Below are 12816 nucleotides of genomic sequence, written 5' to 3'. Positions count from 1 at the left end.
AGTACTGAAAACTCTAAAAATAACAAGTGCACTTTAAATACCTGGATGATGCACGTATTCAACAGGTAAAATGATGTGTGGAATGTTGGACAATTCATACACTCAACGGCTGCTTCTTTGCTCACATAGCAGAAGGGGCGGAGCTTTCAGGCACTCATATTGGATAACCTTGGCTGTTTCTCAATGTGTTCTTCAGTGGTCTTGCGTCCTCGTGTTCTCGTGCAACATTAGGCTCCAATACTCAAGATCGCAAATACAGAGGACGTGTGAAACTGCCCAGATGTGATCTTGATATCGAGGACGCACTGATGCAGACTTGAGCATCGAACTCGCTGTGGAAGTCCCAGAAGTTATTGCAACTGGAGGTGGGAAGCGCAGCATTTATTTAGATTTATTATTAAAGTTCAGAGACATAACTTATTTATCTCAGGAGTTTCCCTAAATGAAACGGTGAAAGTAAACAAAAGCATGAACATCTTAATAAAGGAATAAACACATTAAGGATGTTTGTTTGCTGAAATTCGTAAAATTGGTTTTATTTATATTGTGCAGAGTATATTTATAACATTTTTATTCAAAGTGTATATTTTGAAAAGGGGAAAAACAATAAATCATTGTATGAATGCTGTAATGTTTAAATAATTTACAATTTTAACCGTGTGAAGGTCATGTGACCATCAGGAAGAACGCAGCATCTCATTTCTCAAAGGACGCGTTCTCTGCCCTCGCGGTCTCCTGAGTTAGTTCTTCCGAGGACACCTGGTAAGACCGGTTTCCACAAGAACGCAAGTCCGTTCTCTGCATTCTTGGAATTGAGAAACAGCCCTTATTTACTTTGGCTTGTGAAAGTAAAATTCTCCTACAAGAGTGATTATAGCACCTTCTGATGGTGAATGCGGTTATACTCATGGCAGGTATTATTTGGTAGTTTGGTCATTTATTTCACTAATTTGGCAACCGTCAAACGTCATCAGGGAAACGGTATGAATTTCCACTAATTAAAAAAACGTTAGTGTTCCATTTGGGATGGCACTACATACATATCCTATGCTGTTGAGTGTTTAAGTGCATAGTGCGCCATTTGGGACACAGCTACTGTGTGTTGAAGTGGATGCCAATACAGTTAATATAACATGAATTAATTTGGTTTAGAGATCAGAAACCAACACATAAACCACAGTATTTTACTCTTTTACTATAGATGTTAATGGTTTCAACAGTTTTCAAACATTGTCTTAAAAAATTTATAAATATTTGTTTATATAATATTGAGTTTTTAATTTTGGGGGTAAACTATTCCTTTAACTGTTGCAACTTATTACTGTTGGTCTTATACGCTTATAAAGAAAAAAATAAATCATAGCTTGCTTTTTTGTTTACATCTCAAAAATCTCAATGCAACATCAAGAGCATCATGACTGATCACAAAAAGCAAAAACATTTGCCGTCCTTGACATCAAACCTGGCACGATGTGTCTTGAGAATCTCAGATCTCAGAACTCCAGACAAAAGTACAGAGCACAAATAACAGCTAATCTTCGAGTCGGGCCAGCGCTGGTCACAGTCTTTCTGCTGTATTGTTTGTGTTTGTTTGAGCTCTGCTGTATTGACAGCACCATCTGTTGCTGTGCTTCTGGAAGGTGAGCCGACTGACTGATAGCGACTTCTAAATTTATTCTCTCCTGCACATCAAAGGCACATGTTGTCCGTGCAGAACAATACTGGTACCATTAAACATCAGGATCCCACCTTTAGGAACCTCGAGTGCGCAAACAACCTGATTATTAACAATATCATCCTGAAAACTATATATAAATAAATATATACACACAGGATCTTGAAATTGGCCAGCAGTTTTAATGAAGATACCAGATGAAGGTATTATTTGCTTTTATTTTAAGACATATTGACAAAACTAAACTTTATATTAAAACAAAAAAATCATATCAGCTGATGAACTTCGGCCCGAGAGGACTCAACCAGGGCAGTCTGCAATAAAACCGAGGGAAAATAAACATTTTAATATTCAACATATTTTGTGTGTGTGTAAAGTAGAAAAATATTGCTTGACATTTGGAAAAATCCAGTTTATAGTGTGTATTCAAATTAAATAACTCTTTTGAAGGATATATTAAAGGATATGCTGTAAAGATGGAGCTCCTGTCGGCTCATGATTGAGGTAATTTGAAGCAACATCAACATCATCTTAAACAAATAGAAATATTAGGTTAAAATGTATCTTTCAGAAAAAGCTTTGAAATTGAAAGGCTATAAATTTAAACCACTCATGATACTTCATAATATTCATGTTATCGTACATAACTATTACATTTTCTATCCACATAAAGTACAAGTAAAATGTTGGGAAACATTAAAGGAACACTCCATGTTGGAAATTGTCTTCCTTTACAATTCCATACAGTTGAGTTTTACCATTTTTGAATCCATTCAGTTTATCTCCGGGTCTAGTGGGAGCACTTTTAGCTTAGCTTAACATAGATCATTCAATTGGATTAGACCATTAGCATCTCCCTCCAGAAAAAAAAGTAATAAAGAACTTTTTCAAGAAACTAATTCAATAAACAGTTTCACAAGTTTTACAATTTAAAGCTAAACTCTTCTGTAGTTACTAAAATCGACAGGAACTGAAAAGTTACTATTTTGTAGCAGCAGTTGGGTGGTTGGGTGTAACACATTCCACAGTAATGCGTTACTGTATTCTAATTACATTTTTGGGGAACGCAGTAATGTAACAAATTACATTTTAAATTCTTGTACAGATTACAGTTACTAAAGTCAGTGTAATTGCATTAAGTCAGTGTAATTGCGTTGCATTTTTAAATCATGTTTTCAGCTGCAAATTCGCTTTTAAATTCACTTTTTAATTTTAAATTGCTGCGAAATGGTTGCTGTCGAGAGTGGTTGTTTCTTCAAGTAAATACAGACATTACTTTGACTTCATTGAGCGTAAAAACAAGTCTGCAGTCTATATCCAGTCTCTAAAGAACTTTTGACTGCTTTTAACTCGACCAGAAACTTGTTCAAGCACTTGAACAGAAAGCATTTTTTCACAACTCATTAACAAGGAGGACACCAGTAGGACACCCAAAAACATGGTGGTCCAACTCAGCCTAAACAAGCTAAATTGGATTTTTGTGCTGGATCGGGAGTGAAGGTAACAGAAAAATTTGAAGATAAGCATAGCTAATTATGGGGTCATTTACATATAAAATCTTTAGCATACGCAAATTCGTTATTTCCAATGGAGGTGCGTCTCCCAAACTCCAGATTTTACTGATTCAACATTTAACTGTTTAGTTTGTCTCCACAACCGCAGACAAAGTGAGTCATGTGTTTTTTCTATGGATGTCAGTGGTTACAGGTATCCAGTTTTCTTCAAATGTATTCTTTAGTGTTCAAAAGAACAACAACAAAAAAATAGACAACAGGCTTGGAACAAATAAAGATCAAGTAAATGACGAGATAGTTCGCCTATTATTTCTTTAAATCTTTTGAATTTGTCAAGTTGCTGTGTTAAACCCATTGTAATGTTTTTCAGAGAATATTAAAATACTGAAAGAGCTGCAGTTTATTTTGTATTTTTATGTTTTAAAAGTAACTTCAAAGTAATTAGTAATCTGATTACTTTTTACATGAAGTAATTAGTAATGTAATCAAATTACAATTTTCCAGTAGAAATCAGTAACTTGTAATCTATTGCTTTTATAAGTACCTTACCAAACACTGTGTGGCACATATACTTTCATTTTGCAATATTAATCAAGGAATGCTTGCTGGTTGTTTTCTATCACTGTTAGTACACAATGTCCTGTAACTACAGAAAAGTCAAGTATTAAATAGGACAATTGTCAAAACTCTATTTATTTTTATGAGGGAGATGATAATGATTTAAAGGGCCATGAAACCACCTTCTTTTAGTTTAAGTCTACCTCAAATTTCTTTTAAAAAATGCTCAGAGGTGGGAGTGGAGCTCTGCAAGCAGAGGGAGGAGTGAACGTGGCCTGCAGAGCAGGGGAAAAGAGTGGAGCATACAACTGTTGTCAGTTGGCTCACAAAATGAGACACAAACCATGAGAAGACAAATAATTTTATAGTTTAGTTATAGTTTTATAGTGTTAAAATGCAAAGACTAAACATGTAATTTAGGTCCTGCTACATTTGTTATCCGTAAATTCATATACACATTACCACAATTTGTTACATCCTCATAAAGATAATCATGTTTATATAAACACTATAAAATGAGGAGGACTTCTCTCCTTCTCAATCCCCGGGTCTGAAACCAGACACATTGGGTAGCAGTACATCAGGTCTCTTGCAATTATCTATTCCAACCATTAGCCCTGCCGGTAATCCGGGAGAGTTGAAACAGGCGAACACAGCAGCATGGATATAGGCAATGCGTCTGAATGATAACAAACTCAACTGATAAAACACAAAGGCTGCATCCGAAACCGCATATTTCCATACTGTATAGTACGCTAAAATCAGTATGCGAGCAGAGTAGTATGTCCGAATTCATAGAATTAGAAAATCAGTATGCGAGAAGTATCCGGACGACTTACTACTACCGGCGAGATTCTGGAGTGCGCATCCCATGCATGCTGCGCTATACCTCAATGCCTAGCAGAATTCATGAATGGAATTGAAGCACGCAACTGACGCAGGTAGGTCACGTGACCATAACAAAATGGCGGATGTAGTACGTCCGAATTTCATTCAAACTTTTCACATTCATACTGTATAGAACGTACTTTTCTAACAGTCGAGCAGTACGTTTAAATTCAAATGCAGTACCTACTGAGTAGTAGGCGGTTTTGGACGCAGCCAAAGTCTGCCATTTTCCAGTTCTCGTACAGCTCTCCCGACAAAAATGCTTGCTGCAAACCAACAGCTCTGCTGTATCGGCCTTGACAGCATTGCGAAGAAAAACATACAACAAACAGTCGTCTTAACTGATGCTGATGCTCAAAATTTAAAAAAAAAGTATTTCAGGGTGTCTTGAACCTCTAATTCTGATCAATGATTTATGTTAAGCTAAGCTAAAAGTCCTCCTGTCAGACCAAGAAATCAGCTGAAAAGATTCAAACATGGTAAAATCCAACCGTTCAACCCTAGTGGATTTAAAAATTAACCTATTTCCAAAAAAAGTGGAGTGTTCCTTCAAGATAACTCAGTGTTTTTAGCCTCTTATGTTCAAGATAGCAACATTTAGTCAATTATTAATACAATAAAAAATGTTGCTGTTTTATAATGAATACAGTGTCGTTGAGCAGAAGAAACTTTTTTCAACAACTCAAAAAAGACACAGCTTTAAAAATCTAAATGCAGGAAGTGTTTGTACCAAAATGATTCTCTAACCCACCACTTCAGTGTTTTCTCCCTCCTTTCTTCGGGTCAGCAGATTCCTGTTTAGGCTTTGCAGATCGTGCGAATTGCTGAAGTATAAGTTAAGGCCTGATTTGATTTGACAAGAAAGCGTTTAGAATAAATGCAATGTGTAACAAGTCAAACACAAGCATAAACTTCAGCTAAAAATGACAGCATGCCTAAAAGCAGCTCTAATTTGCATGTATTCTCTTCACAAGACAATGCTTAAATGGCTAAAAAAGCAAAGGATACCACCACCAGAGGTTTGTCCTTGAGCACATATCCATTGGTTTCCTTCAGGGCCTTCTGTGCGCTTCTTTCGCTGGGCAGTCCGATGAAGGCCTGACCTTTCATCCTCCCCTCTTTCATCAAAACGATATCAAACCTGACGGGAGCAAACACAAACGTTCATAAAGAGCTCGCCTTTTATTCAACGCTCCTGAGGTAAAAAAAAGCAGGAGTGCTGTTTGCTTTTCATTGGCTTTGATTGTGAATGGTGGAGGGCCTGAGGCAGAGACAGCGGGGCTTACATGTTTCTCTCTTCCTCTGAGGAGATGTCGATATACCGGCCGTATATGAACTTCAGATCCTGCGGAGAAAAAAAAAAGCATTGAGCTTGGTTATTTAGCTGCTATTGAAGTGAGAATTAGGAGCTGTCAGGACGCTCTAGAAGAAACACTCAAGTTTTATGCGAGAAAATATGAAAAACTGTATATGTAGAGTATACAGTAATAACAGAGTAGTGCTGTGACAAACACCAACATCTGTCACCATATAAAAAGGCTTTTTATTCAGAAATGAAATAAATAGGTTGATTTTTTATAATTATGCACATAGTTCATTAACTTAATCATTTTAAGGCAATGGGTTTACTCACTTTTTACAGTGTAGGTAAACTAATAAACAATAAAATATTACAATAACAAATTAAATACATATTTGTACTACACTTGTTTATTTTTAAAATATAATCAATATTTATTTACAAATTATCCAGTGAGCCTCAAACAATTGTCCAGTATATATATATATATATATATATATATATATATATATATATATATATATATATATATATATATATATACATACACACACACACACACACACACACACACACACACACACACATACATATACAGTATATAAAATCAAGCCCAAAATTATTCATATCCCCAGCAAATTCTGACTTAAAATTACTTTTATTCAACCAGCAAATAGTTTTTTTGTTTGTTTGTTTTTAACAGCAATGAATTGAAATTGGCTTCTCCCAAAATGGCAATCAATGTGGGAAAAATATTTCTTTATGTAAAAATATTCTTTAAGTAGCTAAGTCAAAATTGCCTAGGGTATGAATATATATATACAGCTGAAGTCAGAATTATTATCCCCCTTTTAATTTTTTTTTTTGTTTTGTTTTTTTATATTTCCTAAATGATGTTAAAAAAAAAAGGGAATTTACACTGTATGTCTGAAAATACTTTTTTCATCTTGAGAAAGTCTTATTTTTATTTTATTTTTTATGTTTGGCTGTAATAAAAGCAGTTTTGAATTTTTTAAAACCCATTTTAAGGTCAACATTATTAGCGCCTTTAAGCTACGTTTGTTTTCGATTGTCTAAAGAAAAAAACATATAGAAATACTGTGAAATCTCTGTAGATTAAGATGGCATTTCATGCCATTTAGCCTTATAATCTTAAAATGTAAGCAAAATCACCTGTTTTGTCATCACTTTAGACCAGTGGTCACCAAACTTGTTCCTGGAGGGCCGGTGTCCTGCAGATTTTAGCTCCAACCCTAATCAAACACACCTGAACAAGCTAATCAGGGTCTTACTAGGTATACTCGAAACATCCAGGCAGGTGTGTTGAGGCAAGTTGGAGCTAAACCCTGCAGGGACACCGGCCCTCCAGGACCAGGATTGGTGACCCCTGCTTTACACAGTGCGCAAGACAAACATTCAAATACTAGCACTAAAATGACGTTGGTGAATTAGCAACAGTTTCTGCTGTTCTGATGATTATGCTGTCGAACAGTTGTATAAACGCAAAATCCCACGAGATGTGGCTGTATCGTGATATTGCTCATATTATATATATATATTCAGTTACTTACTTTTTCTTCAACGTGCTTTGCAACATTCTTAACATAAAGCCTGCAGGTTGGTTCTCCGGGTTCGTACTTTTTAAAAACAGACAATTTCTTTATCTCTGTAAATGTAAAAAAAAAAAAAAAATCTATTAAAAAGAGCCAAAACAAAGATACCTCACATACTATCAGGAATGACTTACCAATTCAAAACAAATAATCACTAGCAAACATCTAACATGCAAACTGAGATAAGACAATAACAACTTGTGCTTCAAATCAAAAACTAACTTTCTGTTTAAAGACTGACCAACCACATGTTGCTCGCTTCAACTTAAAGGCAAAGTCTTTTACAGAGCCACTAAATTCTGTTTGCTACTAGATGTACTACAAAGCTGAGAAGAGTGTGTTTGCGTGCACAATCTGAGAGTGTTTCACCATCTCTGGAGAGTCTGCCTCTCTCTAGCTCTCTCCTGGAGATGAACTCAGACGGGATGTCTTCATCTTCCTCCTGCTCTTCCTCCTGTCTCGGGACCTGAGCGCTTGGGTAGATCTTTCCAAAACCTTCTGTGGTTTCCTGAGCAGAAACCTCCATATCTGGTGTGTCTAGGAGAAAGTTGCATAAAAAAAATAATTAGAGCGTGTTTTGAGCTGTCACGGTGCTCAATTTCAATCTGTCGCAGATGAGCCGCCTGTTGCAGATTACAGTGATGACAAGTGAAGTCATGTGCGTTTCTGTGTGAACAGCTATCAAAATGACAAGCCTTGAATATTCTAAACAATCTCAGACAAAAGTGTTGTGTATGGGAGGCAAATGGAATCCTGTAATTAATGTTGTTGTGACAGTATTAGGATTTCTTATTTGATATAATATTGATACCCGATACAAATTTCGATACCACAGGGAAATATTATCATTATTCAAATACCAATATGTATGCATGTCTTAAAGGTGCAGTACGTGATCTGCCGAAATGCTAACCATTTAGCATTATATCTTTGAACGCTCAATCCCTTTCTTGCCATCCAACGCAACGCCCCCTGATTTCACAAATGCGCACCTTAAAGGCAAAGCAATGTGTGCTGCTTCATTTGTAGAAAATCACGTTTATATATATATATATATATATATATATATATATATATATATATATATATATATATATATATATATATATATCTTATTTTGATTATATACAGCTACTCAGTTGATGTAAAATCGACAATCATATTTCCTAGTTTCTCTGAAATGCCCGCTCTTAAGAGGCTCTGATTGGTCAGCAAACATAATGTGCTGTGATGCGCAGATTGGCTCCACGTCACCACATCATTCCCCTACAAGCACCCACTTTTGCGTTGTGTAAACAGCCGTATCAGTTTGCCTAAGTCAGACAGAAAATAAAGAGTACACAGCTGAAGCTAACGCCTGCTCTCTAAAATAAAATCTGACAAGTGTCTTTCACATATATTCGGAATAAGCATGTGTAAGTAATATAAATGTCATATCTTTTGCGATAACTCGCCATAAGATAACCCATGGAAGTTTCAACTTATAGATAATGAAATGGTTATTAGCTAATTATAATAACTTTACTTTAAACAATCCTTTGGATTTTAACAAAGTAGATTTTCTTTTGCATCAAAACCAGCTAAATCCACGTGTGCTTTTTTTACAAATACCTCTAAATCCACCTATTGGGACAAGGCAGTGTATTTAGTTGAAAAATCACTAAAGATTCAATTAGAAATTATTTTACCAAACATAAATGTTTTTTAAAATAGCTAACATTACCAAATAAAACACAAGGTAGGCCGACTGGGTAAAAAAAGGGGATGTCTCTCAGACACTTTTAGAAGCTGTCATTCATTCATTCTCACCATACTCAAGGTTTTTGTCTCTTTTTCGTCTCTTGCTTATCCTCATAGCATTCTTGTGGGATAAAACAATAGCATCTTTGTATTTCGTGAAAAGCAGTTGCCGTTTAGTGTATAGTAAATTGGACTTAATCAAAGTAGCATCGCTGCGCAAAAAAAAAAAAAAACACGTTATGAATGCATGCTGAACTTCCAACTGTACGGTGTTTTCTTTTTCTTCTTTTTTTGAGGTAAGGACATGTAGGGACAGGTAAGTTACATTGAAAACATAATTCGATTCACGTTTTCTGATTGGTGCTCAGAACACAGCGGCTTTTGCCATCAAAGGCAGGTGGCGTTTAGAGGCTTTTGCAAACAAACTGTTATTTCTGAATTCGCTGACGCTGGGATTTTGATGGTTTGAAGCTAATCTATTTGTTGAGCATGTATTACGTGCGTAAAGTATTCGCTCGATGTCATTATCTAATTTTTGACAGTGGACCACCCCTTTAAAGATGACAGTAAACAACCCACTAAATCATGTCGTTTGCCAGTTTAAAAAACTTTATAGTAATTTATAATGCTACAATTCTAATTGAAAAACTGTATTATATGTAGCACATTATTAGTTGTGTAGCAAGCAAAACTTGTCATAATGTGCAATGTAAAAATCTTGTGTCCATCCAGGTTCCAATAGGCCTTCTGCAGAATTTGTGATGACTGGGATGCAGTTCAACAGATGATTCATCAGAAAGTCTACATTCTGCCCCTTCCAAATGATCAACAAGAAGTCGAGATATTATTTATTGCTCTTAAAATTGGGACCGACAACAAGACTTTTGTCAGGTAGTGTATTTAAGCTTAGTATAAATAGCTGTAATTGAATTACTTTAAAATGAAAAGTAATCCATAACTTTACTCTTTAAGTGGAAAAGTAATTTAATTTAATAACAGTCACTAGTTAAACCAACACTGGCCCTAACATATCATTTTAAGCATTTCACCATCAAATCACATTTAAACATCAATACATTTGACAACACTACTTAGAATATTTAAAACAAACTCAAACAATGGTGCAACAGTGTTTTCCCATCGTGCACGAGAGCAAAACTGATTCTTATAATCGATAACGAAAACCAGGTAAGTAGAGATAAAATGAAAAACCCATGCTGGGGAGAAAAAGAAATAAAAAACTAGGCGAGTGTATTAATCTCTGAGGGTGATACTGGTGTGTTTGTGAGGGGTCACGCTCTGTGGGGTTTCCTTTCAGGTTCTTTCATAGCGCAGTCGGAGATGTCACCTGGCAGTTGGCAGTAAGCCGTAAGCAAACGCATATGAGGAATTATGGGAAGCAGCGAGGCTACACAAATCCTCTGGAAACTTGTCTGACAGATCTAGTGCCTAATGTGTACTAGAGCAGGAAGTGCTGATAAGTGTTCCTCAGAGGTTCCTTTGACGTGTCTTGTCATTTAAATGTATTGTTTATCTGTCGAACGTGAGTGTAATGGAAATAACTTTAAGCCCTGTGCTCGTTTCCTTATTTTTTTTTAAAAGAGGTTTAGGAAGAGCTGCTTGTCTTTGACTTTGAAAGCTTTTCCATCTTCGCTTTTTCTCATAGACATTAATGGAAAACAAACAGGAAGATAAGGTAAACAGAAGACTGGAGAGCTCAATTTGAGTGCAGAGGACGATTTTTTTCCTCTTGGAGTCTCAGCACTTATAATAATTACAGTTATAATTGCAATGGTTAACAAAGCAACAAATCTAAAACCTATGGTAAAACTCAAGTTCAAAACTATATACAGTTGAAGTCAGAATTATTAGTCCTCCTGAATTATTAGCCCCCCTATATATTGTTGCCCACTTTCTGTTTAACAGAAAGGAGATTTCTGAACATAAGTTTTAATAAATAATTTCTAATGGATTACTTTTTAATTTGTCATGATGACGGCACATAATATTTTACTAGATATTTTTGAGGATAGTACTATTTAGCATAAAGTGACTAGGTTCATCAGATTAATAGGCAAGTTAGGGTAATTAGGCAAGTCATTGTATAACAATGATTTGTTCTCTAAATAATAATAAAAATAAATGCTTGAGAGGGCTAATTATATTGACCTCAAAATGGTTTTAAAACAGTTAAACTGCTTTGATTTTAGCTGAAATAAAACAAATAAGACTTTCTCCAAAATAGATAATTATATTAAGGATATATTATGACAAATTTCTTGCTGTTAAACATCATTTGGGAAATATTTGAAAAAGAAGGAGGGCTAATAATTTTGACTTCAACTGTCAGAATTATTAGCCCCCCTGAATAATTAACCCCCCATTTTAATTTTTCCCCAATTTCTGTTTAATAGAGATTTTTTTCAACACATTTCTTACTATAATAGTTTTAACAATTCATTTCTAATAACTGATTTATTTTATCTTTGCCAAGATGACAGTAAATAATATTTTACTAGATATTTTTCAAGACAATTCTATACAGCTTAAAGTGACATTTAAAAGTTTAACTGAGTTAATTAGACAAGTTAGGCAGCGTATTGTATAACGATGGTTTGTTCTGTAGACAATCAGAAAAAAATTGCTTAAAGGGGCTAATAATTTTGTCCTTAAAATGGCTTTTAAAAAAATAAAAACTGCTTTTATTTTAGCAGAAAAAAAACAAATAAGACTTTCTCCAGAAGAAAAAATATTATCAGACATACTGTGAAAATTTCCTTGCTCTGTTAAACATCATTTGGGAAATATTCAAAAAAGAAAAAAAATTCAAAGGGAGGGCCAATAATTTTGACTTCAATGTATACACTATATACGTATAGAAATGCTACATTTTAATTTGACATGTTTTAGAGGGGAGTGACACGATGGCTCCGTGATTAGCACTGTTGCTGGGTCAGTTGGCATTTCTGTGTGGAGTTTGCATGATCTTCCCATGTTGGCGTAGGTTTTCTCATGGTGCTCCAGTTTCCCCCACAGTCCAAAGACATGCAGTATAGGTGAACTGAATAAACTAAATTGGCCGTATTATACGTGTGTGAATGATTTTGTATGTATGTTTCCCAGTACTAAGTTGCAGCTAGAAGGGCATCCGCTGTGTAAAACATAGGCTGGATAAATTGGCGGTTCATTGGCGCTGTGGCAATCCCTGATGAATAAAGGGACAAAGCCCAATGAGGACTAAGGAAAATCAATAAATTAATGTTTAATTAATGTATTATAGAGATACAAAACAGATTTTAGTAGTACTTGGGTAAGTTGGTAAATTAACATTATTTAATCTCAGCAGCTGTCAGTGTCAAATTCTCTGACTGAAAATCCAAATTAAAAATAACAGCAACAGACAGCTGCTATTTGAGTAATAAGCAGACACAAAACAACCACAGACTGTGTTTTTAAAATAACAGCCTGGTGACTGTCTTTGACTCTAGTGATTATCCTCGCCATTGGCAAAACGTGAAAATGTGGTTT

The 12816-nt window shown here is 35.2% G+C and overlaps 1 protein-coding gene across 11 annotated transcripts in view; it reads right to left on the bottom strand.

Moving 5' to 3' along the window:
* Positions 1–1837: 1837 nt before the first annotated feature.
* Positions 1838–12816, bottom strand: part of rnpc3 (RNA-binding region (RNP1, RRM) containing 3) — a 31820-nt gene continuing 20841 nt past the window's right edge. For 5 of the 11 annotated variants that reach the window (XM_073940494.1, XM_005162821.6, XM_073940493.1 and 2 more), the window contains exons 11-16: positions 7918–8085; positions 7507–7601; positions 5922–5980; positions 5644–5776; positions 5387–5459; positions 1874–2205 (exon numbers count right to left, since the gene is read on the bottom strand). In XM_073940494.1, the coding sequence (XP_073796595.1) occupies positions 5391–5459; positions 5644–5776; positions 5922–5980; positions 7507–7601; positions 7918–8085 (524 nt within the window). In that variant the 3' untranslated portion in view covers positions 1874–2205; positions 5387–5390. 11 annotated transcript variants of the gene reach the window in all.

Source organism: Danio rerio, chromosome 24 (genome assembly GCF_049306965.1).
Source record: "Danio rerio strain Tuebingen ecotype United States chromosome 24, GRCz12tu, whole genome shotgun sequence".
NCBI classification, from domain to species: domain Eukaryota; kingdom Metazoa; phylum Chordata; class Actinopteri; order Cypriniformes; family Danionidae; genus Danio; species Danio rerio.
Note: the sequence above shows the minus strand (reverse complement) of the source record. Positions and strands in the feature narration are given on the sequence as shown.